Raw genomic sequence first — 22,486 nt, 5'->3', positions numbered from 1 at the left:
TTGTTGTTGTGGTGGAGGCATTGAGGTTGTAGTTGTATCACGCGTCGCGTTTCCGGAGAATTTGATGGGGTGGGCCACATGCTATCCTGTGCCACATGCTATCCGGCTACGTTACCGAGAACCTGATTTATAAGTTTCGGAAGGCAATGAAAAGTAATCACATCGCGTCGCCCTCCGCCTCCCCTCCGCGTCTTCTAAAACCCGTCTCGCGCGGATAGATCTGTGAAGCTTTGTAGTTGTCTTAACTAAGGAGGGTAGGAGGCATAGCACGCCGTATGGCCCCCTTCTTAGTCAATACAATTACAAAGACTCGCGAATCTAACCGCGCAGAACTTTTCAAAGCATAACGGCAGCGAGAGAGATAGACCGACAGAAATAAATGCAATCCGTTACTCATCGACTATGAATTAACGCGAGCGCAAACCCGTTTCCTATGCCTACGTAATATTACCCAACCCAACCCTACCCTACCCATGCATACAAAACATCCCCTACTGGGTGCCAATGCTCTCCGCTCGCTGTATCGTCAAGAAATTAATCAAAAGACGCCATTTCCAGAAATCACATTCCCCATGTAGGACCCCATTTTCTTCCCGACTTTATCTAACACCCCAATTGATCGTCCGTGCCGCCGTCGCCTTCTTCTGCTCGGTCCCTGCAGCGGCCGCATCTACGCCTCCACTCGGCGCCGGCTCGAGCGCTAGGTTAGGCTGGCTGGGATGGAAACCCGTGTATGGCGTGAAGAACCCTTGCTGGTCGATGAAGCCCTGGCTAGGGTAGCGCTGCGGAGTAGCGGGCGGGTGCATATACGGATCGTACTGCGGAGGGGGGCGAGGCGCGTGGGTGGAGCGGTAGGTGGAGAAGGCGTAGTTGGAGATGACGACTGCAGTGATTAGGAGGAGGGCTGTGAAGAGCTGCGGTTCACAAGTTAGCGATATGAAGGGATAGCAATGTGGTATAAGAATAGGGGGGTAAGGGATATGAGGAGTATTGAGTGAGGGAGGGGAATATAACGTACCATAGCTTTATACCCAATCTCCTCGACAAAGCTATTGAAAATCATCGCAAACGTCTTCGCGCTCACACTCGCGCGCGCGACCTTCCTCGCATCCCGCTTCATGCACGCCTCCCAATTCGCGCACACATCTTTCAGAGATGGTGGGGGTCGTGTGCGACCGCACCCGTTGTCTTCCCAGTCTTTGGCGCATTTTGCGATCTCGATCATGACTTCGGTTTGGGCGCGCTGGGATTGGATCTCTACTTCGTGCGTGACAGCGCTCCAGCCGGACCACATAATGTACATGGCGGAGAAGACGAGGAAGAGATTGAGCAGGAATTGGGCGTAGAAGGAGAGGATGTGGGGGAGGCCGGGGTGGTTCTCTATGAAGGAGAAGACGCTGGCGATTGTGCTGCCTTGGGGGACTGCTGGGGTGACTGGGACTTCGGGGCGGTTGTTGGTATTGTTGGGTTCGTCGTAGTCGTCCTGATCGCGGTCCCGATCTCGTTTGTCCTTCTTGCTGCCTCGCTCTCGCTCTCGCCGTCTCCGTGAGCGCCCGCCGTCGTCTTCAGACTCTGATTCTAGGTTCTGTCGTACAGCCTCACGGTTGATGCCCCTCTGATGCCGCTTCTTCACTATCCGCCTCTCCCCATTGCGTGAGTAGTGATCACCCTTCCCACTCTGAGAGCTTGGCTGCGGGCTGGAGTTGAAATTGAAAAACTTGAGGAAGCTCTCCCGTCGACTAATCTTGCTCGGGCTAACCTTCCCTCCTTTGCCAGGGCTACTCAGCATCCTATGCGGCTTGCCAGGTCGCGCGTTCGTCTCCGGCGTCGCCTCGCTATCCGCACCGATGTCTGGTGTATTCGGCGTCTCACCACCGGAGGAGAAATCCGTATCCTTGGTCGGTGTACGGAGATCCCACGCCGACGAATTCTGAACGTGAGCAAGGCTTGGAGTTGCTGGCAACGGCTTTTGTGGGCTGGGCGGGTTATTGAAGAAGAAGGGCTGGTTCGCGGCCTCGCGGAGGCGCGGGAAGTTGGCGTTGGGCTGGTCGATCCGCGTGGGCGACTCGAGGACACTGTTATGATTGCCTACAATACCAAAGAAAGAGGTTGAAGTTAGTCTATGCGCGTAATTGTGAGAGGAGGTTGGGTGGTGGTTGGGTCGCTTACGCTTTCTGGCGGTATTGTTCAGGGCGCTGTTTCGAGGAAGCCTCATGAACGGGGAGTTTGGGTCAGTGTCGCCGATTTTGTTCTCCCATTCGAAGTCCATTGGCACGGTGGATGTGCGTCTGTCCATGATGCTAGCAGTGGGATAGAGGTCGCAGAGAGGTGTGGAAGCAGCAGATGGATGGGAATGCGGTTGCTAGGAGAGGCTCCGGTGGTAAACAGTGGTTTGCGGAGGTGGACCAGATTTCCGGTAAGTGTGGCGGTGCAGGTGCGCCACAGCTACTGTTTCTAACCCTATTGGTAGGTAGGTTGGGTAGGTAGGTTGGGACCTGACCGAGGAAGATATTGGGTGTGTGGGTGTGTGGTGAGGAGAGGACTTGTACGAAGTTCGTGGAAGAGGTTAAGCTTAATTTACTCCATGAGACCTTCGTGAATGCACTCAGGTATTCACCAACTAACCCGACATCTACCTCTCCTTACGGAAGAGGTGGCAATTGCCTCACGACATAGTTACAATGTATTCGAAGTGATGATATTATTCGTGTCTACTATCTACAACTCGTCTAATGACCATGGAACACTACTTGAACAACCGGATATCGCTCGTCTAAAACCACAAACCATGTCCCAAAACGCCACCCTTCTTGTGTCACATAAAACACAACCTCAACTAGATCACGCAACCTGTGCCGTTTTCGGCTCCTCAGGCTTATCCTCATACTTCTCCCAGTTTGCCAAGATATTGCCAATCTTCGGCGAGTTGGTCAGCTTGTACACATCCTCAAAGTACTCCTTGGTGAGCGCAAACGGCTTGGCCGTGACGTTGGGGATGTATTTGCCGACGAGTTTGGAAGGATCGATCGACGTCTTGTGAATCTTCTTGAGCAGGAAGCTTCGGAAGGGCTTCACACCAGAGCGCAGGAAAGTGCTGTGGAATGGCACGTCGATGCCCTTCAATGGAATGGTCGCGAAACCACGCTGTAGGTCCAGCGGCTTCGGCTTCGCTTCTGTCTGCTTCGCGCACTCCTTGATGATCTCGACTAAGTGAGCCTTGACATCTTCTAGAGACATGCTACCCATCAACGCCTGAATGTCGATCTTCTGCGCCTTGAGGTAGTTGAGCACGTTGGTGAGGCAGTCAAGCGCACGGAGATCGCCAGCGCAGACGTATTGCATGTTGGCGATGTTGTAGTTGACAATCTCAAGGAGCCAATCGGTTTCCTCGGAGATGTTCTCAACAACATATTGCAATGCTTGCTCGTTGAAGGTCTTCGAAATCCTACTGGGGTTGACGGCGCACATGGAATAGTTGGATCGACCAGTCTCGTCGCGCTCCACAGCGACCTGCATAGTCAAGCCACGGTAGAACACAACAGAAACCAAACTCTCAATAGGCATGACTTCTGCAAGCGCAGCAAGAGCAGAGTACTCTCCGAGCGAGTGGCCAGCAAAGCTACTATCACGCTGCACCAGACCCTTCGAGATCATGTCCTCAAAAGAGGCCTTCTCCATGAGGGTCAAAGCAGGTTGCGTGAACTGGGTGGCGGAAAGAAGACCTGTCGGAGACCGATATGTGTATGACGTCGTGTTCTCGTCTATCTCCTTGAAGATCTTCTCGGACTTGATGGAGCCATCGGAGCTGACAGTCTCAAAGGTCATCGACATGTAGTTCTGGCGAATCGCCTTACCGCGGGGTCCACCGAAGTGGATGGTAAGCTCGTTCGGGTTGTTCTTGACGATGTTGGTGATAGCAAAGCCTAGAGTGTGTAAGTCAGGGAATAGCAGATAGACGTTGAGGAAACCTACCATAGTTGTCCATGAAATGCTTGTCAGCACGATCCCAGACATCCTTCGCGACCGGGCTGCTGGCATAGAGATCCATACCCATACCCTGCTCCTGTGAGCCTTGTCCGGTGAAAACGTAGGCGGAGGTTGGCTGCTCGACTTCAGCCTCGCCCAGGAGGACCTTGGTGTCAGTCTCCTTGTTGGAGGCCTCGATCTTGATGATCTTGCGACCAGAGATCATACCGACATGTTCAAGTTTGACATCAATAATGTCATCCGGAAGAACCATTCCAACCAGAGAAGCATGGAAGCTACGCACGCGACCGATGTGATTCTCAGCGGCCCATGTCTCTACTAGACTTCGAACGGCAGCGCTGGAATACATTCCATGAGTAATGGTTCCAGGAAGGTTGGCATAGCTTGAGAACACCCTAGAAACGTGAATGGGATTGTAATCTCCAGAGACACGAGCATAGGTCTCGTTGGAAGCAGGTGCCTTCAATGTGAGGGGAGTCTTTCCATTCAAGGGAATAGGGTTCTCGAAATTGACAGCCTGATCGATAGTTGCTCCGTTCCGTTGAAGGTAATCCAAGACGGGGTTGCCGTATGAAAAGCCAGACTCGTATTCAACAGAGCCAATCTGGATGATTTCCTTGGTAGGGAGTTCGAGAAGTACCTCACCAACAGTTTGGACGGAGCTGAAAGCAGTCTTGTTCTTGTACCGGATAAGACTCTGGAGCTTGAACGTCAAGGTCTTGTTGAGAAGCTCAATGCCTGGTTCCTCAAGGTTGAACCATTCCTTGGATCGAAGAATAGCAACATCCTTGGAGGTACCGAGGTGCAGCTGCATGGGAGTCTCGTTCTTCCTCTGGAATGTAGTCTCGAAGTCTGTGTAGGCGCCACGATACAAGAACTGGCTGGTAACCTCCATTACAGGCTCACCATCCCTGGTAATCGTGCCGCAGACTTCAACCATCTTTCCAGACTCTTGGTTGATCACTGCATTGATCTGAGCCGTCGTGTCGAGAACGTCTCCTTTCTTGAGAGGCTGGGCGCCTTCGATCATTCGGAAGCCGTTGGAAAGATGAACGAGTTTGAGAAGATCACCATCGATCGCCTTGGGGAAGATCGGTTTCGTAATAGCCTTCCAGCCAACAACGATAGCGAAATCCATAGGAGCCCAAACCTCTTTTCCAGGACGATCCACGAAAGCCTCTCCAGTATTACCAACCGCATGGACAAAGTCGTTAATAGCCTCGCTGGTGACAGTGGCTCGACCACCCTCGAATCGAGATGTGACAGGAGCGTCAAACGGAACTGGTTCGTCGCCGAACCAGATACGGTAGTAAAATTCCTTGATCCTATCATTGCGAGCCTCCATAACCTCTCTAATGGGAGCGTAACCTGTCTCTGGGTGGTACGTGAATTTGAGAGGAAGGGCAACTGGCCTGTGAGAGAAGGTCCTTTCTTCATACATGTTCGCCAAGATCTCGTTGTTCTGGATCATGCTGATTTCTACTGTCTTGACGTGCTTGCCGCCATGGTAAGGCTCCTTAATGGTGATGGCCGTTTCAGCGGGTTGATTTGGGTGAGCGATCTCAACCATCATGCCAAGGGTTGGCTTGAAAATTCGTTGCATGGGGTTAGTCTGGAATCGCTGTCCTTGAACAAAAACGTCGGCCGTGAAGAAGGCGTGTCTCCAAGAGTAGATTTTCCCGGCCAAGAGTTGCATCCAAGACTGCACGTCTGGTAGAGTCGCGTTGGGGGCAGATGAAAGACGATAGATGACCTTGTCATCTAGCTCTGAGACGGTAAGACCTTCAACTTCAATGTCTTCGGTAGCACCAAGCAGCTTGCTGCCGAAGTACTCGATGACTGGAATCTTGGATTCATCTCCACCGTAGACGTCTTGAATCAAGCTCTTGATGTGGCCTTCGTGAACGCCGTCCAGAATATCCTTGACAGGTTCGTCAACGACCTTTGAATATCTAACGGACATGGGACCTTGCAAGATGCAAGTCCTGCCAACATCTTGGTCGACAACCGCTTCGAGATCCTCGGATTGCCAGAGAGAGTCCTTCTTGAAGAAGAATTCGAAAGTGTCATCCAACACTGGGACGAATGGAACAGGCTTCTGGCCACGACGTTGACAAAGGAGGAGGAAGTGCTGGACATCTTGAGCGTTGATAAGCTGCTCGTCCGCCTCTGGGTATTCTTGGAGAACCTTCTCGACGACGGGGAAAGGAGTGTTCAGTTCCTCATAGCTCTGGATGATCGACTCTCTATCCACTTTGCTGAAACGTTCTTCCACACGACGGATGAAGTCCACAGTCAGACGCTTCAAGCTCGGATCAATCCACCTTGATTCATGCTTGACATACATCAGGTCAACCATGCGTCGGATGACTTCGCCATAGGTCATATCTTCCAGATCAACAGACTCGCCAGCCTTGTTGCGGCCAAACCAGACCTTCTGGAAGTCGTCGTTGAGCTTCTTGATAATGTAGTCGCGCTTCTTCTTGAGCACCGGGATGCGCTTAGCCTTGTCCAGGGCAAATACCTCCTTATCCATCTCGGACCAGAACAAGACGCCCCGAGTTGCAAGTTTGTGGATCGGCTCGCCCATCTCAGAGCGCACTGTGATGATTCCACCAGCTGGGCTTTTGTAAGTCTGCTCCCAGTCGGCGTCGTCCACACCTTCAGCATCGACAATCGCTTGCTTGGCGTTTTTAGAAGTATGAGCTTCCTTTGCGGTCATGACGCGGCTGCCAAACATACAGCCATCATAGGGCATCGGAGGGAATCCGAATTTGTTAGACCACGTTCCAGTGAGATATGGATAGGTATCTTCGGCGCCTCCAAAACCACTACCGGCGATAAGGATGAGGTTATCGCACTTGCGGATTCGGCTGTACATCTGGAGAATAGGCTGGTGGAAATCCTCGAACGAATGATGCCCACCACCACGACCACCGGTCCATTGCATTATGACTGGGAATGTTGGGTTCGCTTTCGCAATGTTGACGACCGACTGAATGCCCTCGACTGATCCGGGCTTGAAGGCAATGTGCTTGATGCCGAGTGTCTCGATGTATTCATTGGCAACCTCGATGGATGGCACCCCCGCACCAATGGTGAGACCCTCAATAGGGACACCGTCAGCTCTGAGTTTTCCGATCAAAGGAATCTGCCAAGCCATGGCACGTGGGTTGACGTAGATTAAGTTGATCGTGATACCACGTCCAGCGGGAATGACCTTTTCGATCTTGGTGATTGCTTCGGTCATGGTCTTTTCGTTGTAGTACCCACCACCTGCCAGTTCAATCTCGTAGCCAGCGTTCATGGTGGCAGCTACGAAATCCCAGGGAACTGTGGAGGGAGTCATACCAGCGACCATGACTGGCGCCAGACCAAGAAGTCTGCTCATCTTGGTATCGACGAATGTCTGGCCAGCAGATGTTTTGACCAATCTAGGGCCAAATTCCTTGACCCAGTCAACCGCGTACTTGACGGCATGTTCAGCGTCTCGATCGAAGATCTCAGGCTTGTAGCCAACCTCGGTATTTGTACCGTCCATGGTACCGGCAAGAATAACACGAACGCCAGTGCCATCCTTGTTGCGGTTGGTCAAGACACCAAGACCTGAGATGCCTCCGGGGCCGAAATCTAGAATATGGGTGGCGTCGGGGAATTCCGTAGCCTTTTCCCAGTTCACAGGATCGTGGGTAATCATCCGGATAAGACTGGGAACGATGTTGTCCAGCTCTTCGTCCCGGACGTCTTTGCCGGTTTCGGTATCGTAGAGGGGGATGCCGAGGCTATCGCCGCTGATAACCACATCTTTGAGATCTTCGTGCAATTGCTTTGTAGCTTCCGCAAGGTAAGGGCTATGAAATGGCGCGGTGATGGGAAGGAAGCGATGAACGAAACGAATCTTGCGATCAGTGAAGGGAATCCGAGTCTGATCAAGACCGGTAGGCGCCTTGACTTTCCTAAGCCTCAAGTTGAGACCATAGAGGGAGATAGGGGGACCAGTCACGACGAAATTCCGAGCACTGTTGACCAAGGAGATGCCAATGTGCCTATCCTCGGGCAAATGCTGGTTTGTAGCATCAATGTGGTCCTGGACGGCTTTCCTTGATAGATCTCGAATGGAAAGCATAGGAGTTGGGACTCCTTCTCCATTGTCCATAGAGTCCTGAAGGATGGCGGGTGCGATGGATGTCCGTGGGTAGGCCTGCTGACTGCGCGAGCCAATCCAGAAGAGAACAGTGAGGGCCTTCTTAGCAGCTTTCTCGAATGTCTCCCAGTTTCTCGACTCTGAGATAGCAGCGGCAGTCACAATACCTTGAGAGTGGCCAGTCACACCGCTGAGGCGGTCTCTAATGTGTCCCGGGTGGCTTCCGAGAACTCTGCAGGTCACAACGTAATGGGCCAATTGAGTCAGTCCGATCAGGGGGAAGCTGACCGGAGCAGATACTAAGTAGTCGACGTCGGGTTGCGAATCCTTGTTGTTCAGCCATCGCATCACATCTAAGCCCTTCGAGTAGAGCTTTTCGGCGCGGGGGTCCCGCGAAAGCCCTTGCAGGTGGGCTGCAGCTGCTGCAACGAAATCCTCCACGAAGGAGGGGTATGTGGTATAGATTTCTCTCAGCTCTTCGAAGTATTCTTCAATATTTCCCTGGCCTCCAAGAACGGCATAGACCGTGGCATTCTCGTCGCCAGCCTCGCGAAACAGGGCCGATTCGTGGTGCTTGATGGGGCGTTCCACGGCAGCCCGAGCTGCGTAGTATGACCGGATGGTGACCAGCTTCTTTTGCTCAATTCCAGGTAGCGAAGCAGCCAGAGCATGCACTTCGTTTCCTCGTAGGAAGGCGCGCTCGAATTCGTTCAGCACGAGCTTCAAAACCTCTTCGAACGATCCCGGGTCGTCGCCCTCCTCAACCTCCTGGGCCATGAAGCCGAGGTATCGGGCGACAAGCTCTGCGACTGACGAGGGCTCGTCATCCTGGGCAAGCTCGTCTGTGGGCTGCGGGAGGGTGGAGATGAATGTGTCCTTCAACTGCTGGGCGTTGAAGTGGAGGGCGGTGGGGATGAGGAGGGTGTGCTCGAGCGAGCCATAGGACAGAACGAGCGGACGGAGTGAGGCCTGCGAGCGCGGCGTAGAAATGCCCGTCTGCGGTCCTGATCCGTACATGATGGTGGTGGTGGGGAGAGGAGTAGGCGGGAGAGCCGGGCGAAGTCTGCGGAGGTCAAAATTTGGTTCTTGAAATATGCCAGACACCACAAGAGCTCAATTGGAAAGACAGTGCTATATCGAGGAATCTCAAGGGGATGGCAGCGCCACATACCTCGCTGCCGTCGATACAGTAGAAGCTAATCTACCGCGACACGGAGGAATTTCTCGGAGGAGCGCCCTGATGTGCTTTGCTGCGGGCTCGGTGACAACGCAGACTGACACGCTGGAGTGGGTATATGGACTGGGGCGAGAAGAGAGATGGAGCGCGCGAGGTAGACAGAGTGGTCAGACAATGGGCGAGGGCGGTGGGCAATTAATCGCCGCGGCTTTGGGCAACTTTTCGGCGGGAAAGCTCTCCAGACGGCAGGCACGGCCTTGCGCTAGGGGTTGAGTCGGGGCAGGGGCATTTTGGTTGGGGTGGCTGCTCGGGCAACAGGAGAGATGTGGCGCTGCTCCGGCCTCCGGCTCAATTTAGGGCTGGCTTTGCGAGCGGATGCTGTCTTGCGCGCCCGGTGTCGTGCCTCTCGACTAATCCGCGGCTGCGTTTAGTGATCGTGAATAGACGGCTGCTCGTTGAGCGTCGCCAAGTGTTCCCGTCTCGTCCTAAACCGCAGTGACATCAGGCTGCGGCGTTTCGTTGGGTCGCTCTTGCACAGCGAGCTCCCCTGTCGCTGCTAACTTCCTAGCGCGACCCCAGAACTCAACACCCAGAGCTGGTTTTTGTCTGGCCCGAGTCTGCATTTTTGGGGAGATAAGCGTCAACACTTTTGAATCCTGCATCCTGCTCCCCTCGTCCGAGAGCCCTCCCGATTGTAATCATCATATGGGCGTTGCGTGCCGTGGTGTTGCCTGCTCCCCTTCCCAATTCCTTCCCTCGCCTTAAGATACCCTTAGACCGCAATTCCTGGTAGCGCGCCGCCCTTCCTCTCCAGACCTCCCTCCCTACGCTACAGCCTCCCCTCTTTGGCGTCAGGAAGCTGCAATTAAACACTCCTCGATACCACTATACTCCTCACATACGCCAATTGAGCGCGCCCCGGACTTTTCTCAAACTCTCCGCGCATCCCGCCACTATGCGTCCCGAAGTCGAGCAGGAACTGGCTCACACCCTCCTGGTGGAGCTTCTCGCATACCAGTTCGCCTCGCCCGTGAGGTGGATTGAGACGCAGGATGTCGTCCTCGGCGAGAAGAGGACGGAGCGAATCGTCGAAATTGGCCCTGCAGACACCCTCGGCGTCATGGCCAAGCGGACGCTGGCCTCCAAGTACGAAGCCCACGATGCAGCCCTATCTGTTTCGCGGCAGATCCTGTGCTACAACAAGGACGCCAAAGACATCTACTACGACGTAGACCCGGTCGAAGACGAGCCCGAGGCAGCGCCCGCCAGCTCTTCATCAACCCCGGCCTCCTCCTCCGCACCCGCCTCAGCAGCACCAGTCGCTTCGGCGCCAGCTGCGGCCAGCAGTGGTCCAGCAGCCCAGGTACCGGATGCTCCGGTGACCGCAACTGACATTTTGCGGACACTGGTTGCTCAGAAGCTGAAGAAGGCACTCCTGGACATCCCATTGAGCAAGGCGATCAAGGATTTGGTAGGAGGTGAGAACATCCTCAAATTTACCCCACGACTCGCTCAGCAACTAATACATCTCAACAGGCAAATCTACACTACAAAATGAAATTCTGGGAGATTTGGGCAAGGAGTTTGGCTCCACGCCGGAGAAGCCAGAAGATACCCCCTTGGACGAATTAGGAGCAGCGATGCAGGCTACCTTCAATGGTCAGCTTGGAAAGCAGTCCTCCTCCCTCATAGCCCGCATGGTTTCGTCGAAAATGCCCGGTGGCTTCAACATCACAGCGGTGCGGAAACATCTAGAGACGCGGTGGGGGCTTGGCCCGGGACGACAAGACGGAGTTCTACTTCTCGGTCTCACCTCCGAGCCAGCCGCCCGTCTTGGATCTGAGAATGACGGAAAGGCATGGCTCGATGAAATCTCGAACAAATATGCGGCGACGGCCGGAATCAACCTTTCAGCGCCTGTTGCTGGCGGTGATGCTGGTGGTGCGGCAGGTGGTATGATGATGGACCCCGCTGCCATCGATGCCCTCACCAAGGACCAGCGCGCGCTATTCAAGCAACAACTAGAACTCTTCGCGAGATATCTCAAGATGGATCTGCGGGCCGGCGACAAGGCCTTTTTGGGCTCGCAGAAGGCTGCATCCGCCCTCCAGGCTCAACTGGATCTGTGGACTGCCGAACACGGTGACATCTATGCGGCCGGCATTGAGCCATCCTTCACCCCCCTGAAGGCCAGAGTATACGACTCTTCCTGGAATTGGGCCCGCCAGGATGCTCTCAGCATGTACTACGACATCATCTTCGGTCGCCTAAAGGCTGTCGACCGTGAGATTGTCAGCCGATGCATTAGCATCATGAACCGCTCCAACCCCCTACTCCTCGACTTCATGCAGTACCACATGGACCATTGCCCGACCGAGCGCGGAGAGACGTACGAACTGGCGAAAGAGCTCGGCCAGCAACTGATCGAGAACTGTAAGGACGTCATGTCGGAAGCGCCAGTTTTCAAGGATGTCAGTGTTCCCACAGCACCTCATCTTGATATCGACAACCGCGGAAACCTGAACTACTCGGAAGTACCACGACCCAGCGTACGGAAGCTTGAGCACTACGTTCGCGAGATGGCTGAGGGCGGAAAACTCTCGGAGTACGGGAACCGAACCAAGGTCCAGAATGATCTCCAGCGTATCTACAAGCTCATTCGTCAACAACACAAGCTATCGAAGTCGTCTCAACTGCAGATCAAGAGTCTGTACAGTGATGTCATCCGCTCCCTCTCGATGAACGAAGGCCAAATTATGCCTAACGAGAACGGAAAGGTTAATGGCGCCGGCAAGAAAGGTCGGAATGGCCGTCTCAATGGACCTCTCAAAAAGGGCAAGGTAGAGACGATCCCCTTCCTTCACTTGAAGAGGAAAGACGAGCATGGCTGGGAGTACAGCAAGAAGTTGACCGGCGTGTACCTCGAGGGCTTGGAGAACGCAGCCAAGTCTGGTGTCAGCTTCCAGGGCAAGAACGCACTCATGACTGGGGCTGGTGCTGGGTCAATCGGTGCTGAAGTCCTCCAGGGGTTGATCAGTGGTGGCGCCAAGGTTGTCGTTACAACATCGCGATTCTCTCGTGAGGTCAACGAGTACTACCAATCGATGTACTCCCGCTACGGTGCACGTGGATCGCAGCTTATCGTGGTTCCTTTCAACCAGGGTAGCAAGCAGGACATCGAGGCTTTGGTCGAGTACATTTACGACCCCAAGAAGGGCCTCGGCTGGGACCTGGATTACATCGTTCCCTTCGCCGCCATCCCCGAGAATGGCCGCGAGATCGATGGCCTCGACTCCAAGTCTGAGCTGGCGCACAGGATCATGTTGACGAACCTGCTCAGAATGCTTGGCTGTGTCAAGACTCACAAGCAGGCAAATGGCTACGAGACCCGACCCGCCCAAGTCATGCTCCCGCTGTCGCCCAACCACGGCACTTTTGGAAACGATGGAATGTACGCGGAATCTAAGATTGCACTGGAAACTCTCTTCACCAGGTGGCACTCCGAGAGCTGGGGCAGCTACTTGACTATCTGCGGAGCTGTCATTGGCTGGACTCGTGGAACTGGTCTGATGTCTGGAAACAATATCGTTGCAGAGGGTATTGAGAAGTACGGCGTGCGCACCTTCTCTCAACAAGAGATGGCCTTCAACATTCTTGGCCTGATGGCCCCTCCTATTGTCAACCTTTGCCAGGTCGAACCTGTCTGGGCTGATCTGAACGGAGGCTTCCAGTACATTCCCAACCTCAAGGATCTTATGCAAGACCTCCGCAAGGAGCACATGGAGACCGCCGACGTTCGCAAGGCTGTTATCAAGGAGAATGCCATCGAAAATAAGATTGTCAATGGCGAGGAAAGCGAGGCCATGTACAAGAGGGCTACGGTGCAGCCGAGAGCCAACATGAAGTACGACTTTCCTAAGGTTCCGGATTGGGAGACCGAAGTCAAGCCTCTCAACTCCGACCTCAAAGGTATGGTTGATCTAGAGAAGGTCGTCGTTGTCACTGGTTTCGCCGAGGTTGGTCCTTGGGGTAACTCAAGGACACGGTGGGAGATGGAGGCCTATGGTGAATTCTCGCTGGAGGGCTGCATCGAAATGTCCTGGATGATGGGCCTCATCAAGAATCACAACGGTCCGCTTAAAGGAAAGAGCTACTCTGGTTGGGTTGATGCGAAGACCAACGAGCCAGTCGACGACAAAGATGTCAAGGCGAAATACGAAAAGCACATCCTCGAGCACTCTGGTATCCGCCTCATCGAACCAGAGCTCTTCAATGGTTATGATCCGAAAAAGAAGCAACTCATGCAAGAGATCCAAATTGAAGAAGACCTCGATCCATTTGAGTCTTCGAAGGAGACTGCTGAGGAGTTCAAACGTGAGCATGGCGATAAAGTCGACATTTTCGAAATACCCGACTCAGGGGAGTACACCGTCCGCCTACGGAAGGGTGCTACCCTTCTCATTCCCAAAGCTCTTCGCTTTGACCGTCTCGTCGCCGGCCAGGTTCCTACTGGCTGGGACGCAAAGAAGTACGGCGTGCCGGACGACATCATCTCTCAAGTGGACCCAGTCACTCTCTTCGTTTTGGTCTCCACCGCGGAAGCTTTGCTTTCCTCGGGTATCACCGATCCTTACGAGTTCTACAAGTATGTGCACATATCTGAAGTGGGCAACTGTATTGGTTCTGGTATTGGTGGCACCACTGCTCTGAGAGGCATGTACAAGGATCGTTTCTTGGACAAGCCCCTTCAGAAGGACATCCTACAAGAATCTTTCATCAACACGATGAGTGCCTGGGTCAACATGTTGTTGATGTCGTCGACTGGTCCAATCAAGACGCCGGTCGGAGCTTGCGCTACTGCCGTCGAATCCATCGACATTGGTTACGACACGATCGTTGAGGGCAAGGCCAGAGTCTGTTTTGTCGGTGGTTTCGATGACTTCCAGGAAGAAGGATCATACGAGTTCGCCAACATGAAAGCTACAAGCAACGCCGAGGAAGAGTTTGCCCACGGACGTACTCCAGGGGAGATGTCTCGACCCACAACCACCACCAGGAACGGTTTCATGGAATCCCAAGGTTGCGGTCTGCAAGTCATCATGGATGCTAGATTGGCCCTTGACATGGGCGTGCCAATCTATGGTGTCATTGGTTTCACTGCTACGGCTACTGACAAGATCGGCCGGTCTGTTCCTGCTCCAGGCAAGGGTGTTCTCACCACTGCGCGCGAGATTGAGTCCAAGTTCAAGTCGCCTCTGCTAGACATCAAGTACAGGAAACGCCAGATGAACCTACGTCGCAAGCAGATCAGCCAGTGGCAGGAATCCGAGATCCTATACCTGGAAGAGGAGCTCGCTGCCATGAAGGCTGGTGGAGAGTCCTTTGACGAAGCCGAGTATCTTGCGGAACGAACTGCTCACATTGACCGTGAAGCCAAGCGACAGGTAAAGGATGCGCTGAACAGCTTGGGTAACAACTTCTGGAAGTCAGATCCTCGCATCGCTCCTCTACGTGGTGCCCTTGCTACGTGGGGTCTTACAATTGACGATCTAGATGTTGCTTCCTTCCATGGCACGTCTACCGTTGCCAACGACAAGAACGAATCCGATGTCATCTGCCAGCAAATGCGTCATCTTGGCCGCAAGAAGGGCAACGCCCTTCTGGGCATCTTCCAAAAGTACCTCACAGGTCATCCCAAGGGTGCTGCCGGTGCGTGGATGTTCAACGGCTGCCTCCAAGTCTTGAACTCCGGCCTGGTCCCGGGTAACCGCAACGCCGACAACATTGACAAGGTCATGGAGCAATTCGACTACATCGTCTACCCATCGCGCAGCATCCAAACCGATGGCGTCAAAGCTTTCTCTGTCACGTCGTTCGGTTTCGGCCAAAAGGGTGCTCAGGCCGTTGGTATCCACCCCAAGTATCTCTTCGCCGCGCTCGAGTACGGCGAATACGCCACATACAAGCAAAAGGTAGAAGCCCGCCAGAAGAAGGCCTACCGCTACTTCCACGACGGCCTCATCAACAACACCATGTTCCGCGCCAAGGACAGGTCGCCGTACGAGGACGCGCAGATGAACGACGTCTTCCTCAACCCGCGGGCCCGCGTCTCGCTCGACAGCAAGTCGGCGCAGTACGCCTACTCGCCCAAGGGCCTCGCCAAGCCGCCCAAGGACTCGAAGACCGAGGAGACGCGCAAGTTGGTCGAGCGGCTTGCGACGGCGACGCAGTCGGAGCACTCGAAGATCGGCGTCGATGTCGAGAGCGTGGCGGCGATTAATATCGAGAACGACACGTTCGTCGAGCGCAACTTCACTGCCGCGGAGCAGAAGTACTGCAACGCGGCGCCCTCGCCGCAAGCTAGCTTCGCGGGACGCTGGTCGGCGAAGGAGGCCGTGTTCAAGTCGCTCGGGGTGAAGTCGTTGGGCGCTGGGGCCCCATTGAAGGATATTGAGATTGGCTCGGATGAGACGGGTGCGCCTGTTGTTAAGGTAAGCTGTCACACCCCTCCCCTGTCCTCACCCTCTTTTACCAGTTTTACTAACATCATCACCCCAGCTCTCCGGCGAAGCCGAAAAATCCGCCAAGCTGGCCGGCGTCAAGAAGGTCAGCGTCAGCATTAGCCACAGCGATGAGCAGGCTATTGCGGTTGCGGTGGCGCATTTCTAGAATAAGCGTTTGGGAGAGTAGTCCTGTAGTAATGGCGAGCATAGACGCGTTTTTGCCCGCGTAAATTATCGAATGTCTTAATGTGTTGTGCTTTCTTTTTCATGGGCGCTGGGGGGGTGGGTTTGGTGATTTCATTCTTACGTGTCGTGTCATTAGAAGGAGGGGTGGGTGGCGAGGAAGGGGAGTGTATATAGAATATCTTAGTTGAGTTAGACGTGGTGTCTTGTGGCTGCGAATTGAAGGCGAACTGGCTGTCTGGGAAGATGGTTGGGTTTTTGTTATTAGAAGACTTTTTCTTGTGTGATTGGTGTGAGGGTGAGGGTGAGAGGTGAGATTGTTGCGCTGTTCGCTTTTGGTGTTGGAATTGTTATACTAATACACTTGAAGTAGGAAACTCAACGTCTGCTCATCCAGTCAAAGCTCTAGAGTCCCATCCTCCCGTTTTTGAGGCGATCGCGATCTTGTAGAAGCCGTTGGCGTCCGCGAGACGGCGCAAGAACCTCTTTGACGATCTTATTCTTGGAAGGGAGATTGGAGCGGGAAGGTGAAGAAAAAGGCGAAGTGGAAAAGAGGAAGGGAAGGGGTCGTGTGTAGAGTAACAGCTTTCGTCTAACCTTCCATCGTCTTATTCTTAACGTCATGCGTTCGTGTTCAAGATCTAAGTAGTATGTACAATTATTATACATAATAGAAAACACGTTCCTAGGCAACCTCTACCTACACCGCTTATATAACCTGAATGCCTCAACTGTTTAGCGCTTTCCATCACCAGTATGCCTCGGAGATATTGTATGCCGCTTCCAAGCACGCCCTGGATAGCAAATCTGCTGATCGGGTTATACCTGTCCTAAGCAGTAGGCCAGCCACTCTTCGGATACAATTCGATCTGGATGATTGTCGGACAGCTTGGATCGTCTGATCTTGACAACGTGCTCTAGCAGCTCTACGGCCTCCTTGACTTGCCCATTCGCCTTATAAGCTACGGCAAGCTCATGCTGCGATACCAGCCGTTCTCGGTGATCCTCTGCTAGGGTTTCTTTAATCTTAACAACGTGCTCTAGCAGCTCCACGGCCTTCGGGACTTGCCCATTCGCCTTATAAGCACGGGCAAGCTCGTGCTGCGATACTAGCCGATCTGGGTGATCCTCTGCAAGCGTAATTTTGCGGATCTTCACAACGTGCTCTAGCAGCTTTATAGCCTCCTTAACTTGCCCATTCGCCTGATAAGCACTGGCAAGCGCATGCTGCGATGCCAGCCGATCTGGGTGATCCTCTTCCAATGCGGTTCTTTTAATCTTAACAACGTGCTCTAGCAGCTCTACAGCCTTTGGAGCTTGACCAGTCGCCTTATAAGCAATGGCAAGCTCGTGCTGCGATACCAGCCGATCTGGGTGATCCTCTGCAAGCGTAATTTTGTGGATCTTAACAACGTGCTCTAGCAGCTTTACAGCCTCCTTAACTTGCCCATTCGCCTGATAAGCATAGGCAAGTGCATGCTGCGATGCCAGCCGATCTGGGTGATCCTCCGCCAGCGTGGTTCTTTTAATCTTAACAACGTGCTCTAGCAGCTCTACGGCCTCTTTAACTTGCCCATTTGCCTTATAAGCACAGGCAAGGTTGTGCTGTGATGCCAGTCGAGAAGGGTGATCCTCTGCTAGCGTGGTTTTAATCTTAACAACGTGCTCTAGCAGCTTTATAGCCTGTGGAACTTGCCCATTCGCCTTATAAGCATAGGCAAGCGCGTGCTGCGATGCCAGCCGAGCGGGGTGATCCTCTGCAAGCGTGATTTTGCGGATCTTAACAACGTGCTCTAGCAGCTTTACAGCCTCCTTAACTTGCCCGTTCGCCTGATAAGCACTGGCAAGCACCTGCTGCGATGCCAGCCGAGAAGGGTGATCCTCTGCCAGCGAGGTTCCTTCAATCTTGATGACGTGCTCTAGCAGCTTCACGGCCTCCGAAATTTGCCCATTTGCCTCGTAAGCACGGGCAAGCTCGTGCTGCGATGCCAGCCGATCTGGGTGATCCTCCGCGAGGGTTTCTTCAATCTTAACAATCTGCTCTAGCAGCTTCACGGCCCTCTCATGTCGCCCTAGATTGTATAAGCTCCTTGCTTCGAGATTATAGATCGGTAAATACTCCTGCGATGGAATTTTTGGGTCGATATGAAGTTTAGCAAACAAGTCGTCTAGAAGATGACCGAGTCTAGAATCATCTCGCATTTTGTCCAGGATCCAGCCGCACTGGAGAAAGATCGGGATCACCATAGTCTCAGGCCCGAACGAGAAGGCTGCGTTGACTTCTATATCGAGGTAAGACTGCACTTGTGGTCGTAGTTGTCTCTCCTCGCTCTGCGAAAGAGTAGATTCGGACCAGGATAGGGCAAGAATACATCCTGTGCTGATCCAAGAATGCCCCTGCTGGTCCGACGCCTGGCGATCTTTAGCCCAGGCGTGTGTGAGAGGATGCATGGACAACCCGGAGGAATCTTTTGTAACCAGAGAGAGGGATGCAAGTAAAGAACTCGCTTCGATGAGACGGTAGGGATCCCAGGCATCAGCGGGCGTGGATATGAACTCGGGTAGTCGAGAGATGTGCTCACGGGACAGACTATCCATATCTCTAGTTTCTACGGACGGCGTACGGAGAATCTCCCTGCAACCTGTCCATGCATCTTCAAAGATTTGCATAGGAAGACTACCGGAGTATAGCATTGATAGGACTTCGAGCAAACGCAGAGCATCTTTCGCAGCTTCGTCGTTAGAACGCTCTAGAATATCGGCAGATGCTTCAAACGTGGCGTACACGTTGCAGTATCTCGACTGCCCCTGCTTCGGCTTGTACTCAAGTAGTCGTTTGCGCTGTCGCTTGTACACTTCGGGGTACTCTTCCAACCGGCTGTGACCGTTCGCTATGTATGCGCCAGCCTGAATTAGTGCAAGGGTATGCGATCCTAGTAGATTGACAACTTCCTCCGCGTGGCTATCGTAGAGTAGGTCTTCATGGATTTTCGCGGATTTGAGCAGGAGCTTTTTGGCGTCTGGTATATCAAGACCTAAAAGTGCTTCGGATCCAACTGTATTGTACTGGCTGCATTCGGAGACACGGGACGTTATGATCACGGCACCGTGAGTACCAGACGGGAGGTACTTCTGGTAGTCGAATTCTGGATCATCAGCATTATCGAGGATAAGAAGCCAGCTCTTCTTAGTGTTTGCAAGCACTTGGAGCGCGTCCTGCAGCTTATCAACCGATGACGATGATCCTATCTTTTTTGCAACGTTGATAAAGGCGCTTTCGGCGAGAGAAGGGGTGTCGACGTCTACCCAGAAGATTCCCCAGAACCTATCATAGTCAGCCAAGGGAAATCACGTAAGAAGCGCCATTAGTACGTACTCCTCTCGCATCAAATTCGCAGCGTGTAGGGTGACCTCACTCTTTCCTAGTCCTCCTAGACCAGTAATCACGAATGTCCTCTGCGTATGATGGTCGGAAGGGCGGTCACTGAGGAAGGCATTTTGTATTCGTCCCAGCAAATCCTTGCGTCCGGTAAATAAGGTGTTAAGAGCGCGAGGGACCATCCAGTGTTTGTTTCCAAGGGAGTCATATTGATCTATAATTAACTGGTTAGTCTCTGATTTCAAAGAGTATGCGCCTCCTATCTGTTCCATACCATTTCTACGATGCCGGTTGAGTACGACTGATGGTCCCTCCCTTACTATCCGTTCAATCTCTGGGAGCAGCAATGCATAGTTACTGTCATCCTCTCCACTGAATTTGTTCAGTCCGGAATGGTCGGTATTCAAGTACATCATCCTTTCTCCGAGTAGACTAGCTGATTGAGCGTCTACGAACTGCAAGCGATTAGTATGTTACACCGGTAAATAGAGACGCCGAGACAAACACGTGTTTTCCAAGGCCCACAGACGAAGTCTTTGTTCTCATAGAAGCACACAATATCCCAATTACTATAACTGCCCCAGAAATCTCTTGATAGAGCATGGAGGCTTGGGCAGTCCTTGACTAGTGACTCCAACAACGTAGGATCCAATCCACCAACCTGAGCGAGCCATTTCCCGTATACGGCTACATCACTTCCCTGGAAAGGCGCCCCAAGGAAGATAATGCCTCCGACAGAGCGGCGTATATCTGCAAATGGTTTCTGGTGGACGGCAATGACGAGCGCCTACTTCAGTTAGCAGCGATATCTAGCTTAACAACTAACATACAGCAGACCTGTTGGATGACAAGGCCTCCAAAGCTGTGCCCGATCAAAACGAGCGGTCGCTGACGTTCCTATTGTAGTAGTTGCGTTAGGTACGACACTCACTGGAAGCACAAAAACCGCTTACATGCTCATGCTGCCTATGCTGGAACAATACATTCAGGAGCTGTTCAGCGCACTCGCGCAAGCTGGTCTTCACGTTGCGATCTTTCCAGTCGGATTTGTAGCTGTATGTAGCAATGCGCGCATTTTGGAAGCGAGGCACAAGTAGGTCTCGAGGCCACATCACCTCCGCTGAGCTGCCTTCCCCATTTCTGTCGCGTGTCCGTCTCTTCCAGACCTTCGCCTTATCCCTTAACCTCCTTGGTGCGGTCACTTCTGGTGCTGGAGCTTTTTTAACCCACGTGTAGAATGGATGAGCGCCTAGTCCTTGGACAAGGATGATACTATGCAATATTAGTCTGGTGCGGGCACGGAGACAACCTTACTCACTCGATTTCTGGGGCAGATCCGGATGCAGACTCGCTCGACCAGATGTTGAGTCCGCTAGGCTTGACCGTCTCCTTCGTGCAGGTCGTGTGCGTAGAAGGATCCATGTCGGCTGTCTTGGGTAATAGGGTTCCTGGTTCCGTTGCATGTACCTAAATTGAAGGTCTCTTTCTAATAACGCTGTGCTTTTTGATTCATCGTTGCGCAATGTAGGACCGAAACACAACATTTGTAGCGGTGGGGTGCAATTCGTCTCTAATTCAGGTGCTGTTGGGGCAGCCTCTCCTTGTACGGCGAAGCTGTAGTCACTCTATAGTGTAGCGAAATGACAAAAAAGACTTTATCCTCGAAGGATCCATATCGATACTTCCGAGTATGTAGGGCTTCAGTCGACAGCGTAGTGGAATGGGCTGTAAGAGCGACTGGCGAAATAGGTATGTCGTTGAAGCAGGCAGCTGCCCTCAGCCGCACATGAATGCGACGAACCCGTGATGACCCTCTCTCTGCTATTAGATCTTTCTGAGCGAGTATCTGCATCACTTCTAGTTTTTGGAAAAATATCAAGAGGTTCTCAATCCTGGTTGCTCTTTTTGATGATAACGTGACTTTCGGCACGGACCAAATCTTCGAGCCATGATAAATGTCTACCCCACATTCTTCATCTCTCCAAGAGCTACTAGTTTGTCTGTTACTCGGGCCTTTTTGACCCCCTGCGTAGATGTGGGGACTAAAGCTTTAAGCAAAATGGCACAACGCACGGTCAGTTCTCTAGGGTATTTATGTTCATCGCGGCTGACACTCCAAGACAGTTATCCCCCCCTTCTCTCCTACCACTAGTGCTATCCGAACAGGGAATCCAGCACACTCAACTTTGCCCGCAGTATATCACGGTGACCAAGACAACCTCGTACGCCTGGGCAACAACCATACGGATTTCGTGCGTCTTGACCTGGACGTCTCGCGACTCAACAAAATCCACAAATACTTGTGGCTAGCAGGAAGGCCTACATGCGCCCGGGCTCTACACCGGCAGAAGATGATAGAGCGTCAAATTATCATCGTCGAACAGGCCGACTTGCACTTGGTTTGGCATGAGTCGCGAGTGTTTCTGAAACCGCTGCCCGACTACCTCTTGAACCATCAATTTTGGGTGGACACAATTTGCAGCGATGCGAATCTCCACGCCAGTGCCTGTGGCTTCTTGCTATCTTATGTCTGGCTGGTGCGTCACCCGAGCGACCTCAAGATAGCTTCTGAGCTTGGATTACTGTCGCCCCAAACGCAGTGGGAGGACTGGGTCATTTTCGTCGACACGCTGCTCGTAAATATCGATCACGAGGCCTTGGATACGGTCAACAAACGTTATCAGTATGGGGAACTGCGGCTAAGCAGGCTCGACCTCATCTGTAGACTCTCTCATTTCTATCGAACGGGAACCTTCATTCGAGGGTACATGTACAACTACAATCGGTATACTGTTTTCTTCAACCGCAATTTTGGATGGATCTTGCTTGACTCAGGTTGAAAATTGATGTGAACTCTGTCTTATTTCGGGGGCCCGAAGGCCAAACTATATACTACGTAGGAAGTGACTGTATGCATAGGCAGAAGCACTAATTGGAGGCAGCGGTAGGCAGCATTATGCAGGGTAGGTCACCGTACCCCAACCCCTCTCTGTAGAAGTTGTAACTGGCTAGGCATGTAGGCAGCTACTATGCCAGCAACTCCAAGTCTGTACGTAGGTGACCGTGAACCGTATGAGTTGTTGATCCTAGGTTGTAGCTGTTACAACCCGAGT

General features: G+C 52.9%; 5 protein-coding genes across 5 annotated transcripts; 2 read left to right on the top strand and 3 right to left on the bottom strand.

The window, feature by feature from the left end:
* Nucleotides 1–143: 143 nt before the first annotated feature.
* Nucleotides 144–2,346, bottom strand: BDZ99DRAFT_503042 (uncharacterized protein). Its single transcript, XM_033723937.1, has 3 exons — nt 2,170–2,346; nt 1,019–2,088; nt 144–914 (listed from the first exon to the last, which is right to left on the bottom strand). The coding sequence occupies exons 1-3, from the start codon at nt 2,294–2,296 to the stop codon at nt 600–602; spliced, it is 1,512 nt and encodes a 503-aa protein (XP_033570802.1). The 5' UTR covers nt 2,297–2,346; the 3' UTR covers nt 144–599.
* Nucleotides 2,347–2,716: 370 nt separating this feature from the next.
* Nucleotides 2,717–9,486, bottom strand: BDZ99DRAFT_426691 (beta subunit of fatty acid synthase). Its single transcript, XM_033717127.1, has 3 exons — nt 9,303–9,486; nt 3,973–9,194; nt 2,717–3,923 (listed from the first exon to the last, which is right to left on the bottom strand). Exons 2-3 carry the CDS (start codon nt 9,146–9,148, stop codon nt 2,842–2,844), a joined length of 6,258 nt encoding a protein of 2,085 aa, XP_033570801.1. The 5' UTR covers nt 9,149–9,194; nt 9,303–9,486; the 3' UTR covers nt 2,717–2,841.
* Nucleotides 9,487–10,263: 777 nt separating this feature from the next.
* Nucleotides 10,264–15,977, top strand: BDZ99DRAFT_398971 (fatty acid synthase-like protein; the record flags this gene model as incomplete). The annotated part of the gene is made up of 3 exons (XM_033716104.1): nt 10,264–10,786; nt 10,845–15,799; nt 15,867–15,977. The coding sequence occupies 3 exons, from the start codon at nt 10,264–10,266 to the stop codon at nt 15,975–15,977; spliced, it is 5,589 nt and encodes a 1,862-aa protein (XP_033570800.1).
* Nucleotides 15,978–16,813: 836 nt separating this feature from the next.
* Nucleotides 16,814–21,114, bottom strand: BDZ99DRAFT_546416 (uncharacterized protein; the record flags this gene model as incomplete). Its single annotated transcript, XM_033726870.1, has 9 exons — nt 20,692–21,114; nt 20,327–20,645; nt 20,211–20,270; nt 19,879–20,160; nt 19,648–19,828; nt 19,371–19,587; nt 17,801–19,319; nt 17,048–17,554; nt 16,814–16,927 (listed from the first exon to the last, which is right to left on the bottom strand). Exons 1-9 carry the CDS (start codon nt 20,793–20,795, stop codon nt 16,814–16,816), a joined length of 3,303 nt encoding a protein of 1,100 aa, XP_033570799.1. The 5' UTR covers nt 20,796–21,114.
* A 259-nt stretch (nt 21,115–21,373) lies between these two features.
* Nucleotides 21,374–22,328, top strand: BDZ99DRAFT_163959 (uncharacterized protein). The gene is made up of 2 exons (XM_033712889.1): nt 21,374–21,447; nt 21,494–22,328. Exons 1-2 carry the CDS (start codon nt 21,433–21,435, stop codon nt 22,211–22,213), a joined length of 735 nt encoding a protein of 244 aa, XP_033570798.1. The 5' UTR covers nt 21,374–21,432; the 3' UTR covers nt 22,214–22,328.
* Nucleotides 22,329–22,486: the final 158 nt, after the last annotated feature.

This window comes from Mytilinidion resinicola (genome assembly GCF_010093595.1).
Source record: "Mytilinidion resinicola strain CBS 304.34 unplaced genomic scaffold BDZ99scaffold_25, whole genome shotgun sequence".
Classification (NCBI taxonomy): Eukaryota; Fungi; Ascomycota; class Dothideomycetes; order Mytilinidiales; family Mytilinidiaceae; genus Mytilinidion; species Mytilinidion resinicola.
Note: the sequence above shows the minus strand (reverse complement) of the source record. Positions and strands in the feature narration are given on the sequence as shown.

Bases quoted from the DNA above. Each gene is read 5' to 3' on its own strand.
- BDZ99DRAFT_503042 (XM_033723937.1), bottom strand. From the start codon at position 2,296: ATGGACAGACGCACATCCACCGTGCCAATGGACTTCGAATGGGAGAAC. The intron at 2,089-2,169 runs GTAAGCGACCCA...TTGGTATTGTAG, and splicing joins GAACAATACCGCCAGAAAGC to GCAATCATAACAGTGTCCTC. The intron at 915-1,018 runs GTACGTTATATT...TGTGAACCGCAG, and splicing joins AGATTGGGTATAAAGCTATG to CTCTTCACAGCCCTCCTCCT.
- BDZ99DRAFT_426691 (XM_033717127.1), bottom strand. From the start codon at position 9,148: ATGTACGGATCAGGACCGCAGACGGGCATTTCTACGCCGCGCTCGCAG. The intron at 3,924-3,972 runs GTAGGTTTCCTC...TACACACTCTAG, and splicing joins GCATTTCATGGACAACTATG to GCTTTGCTATCACCAACATC.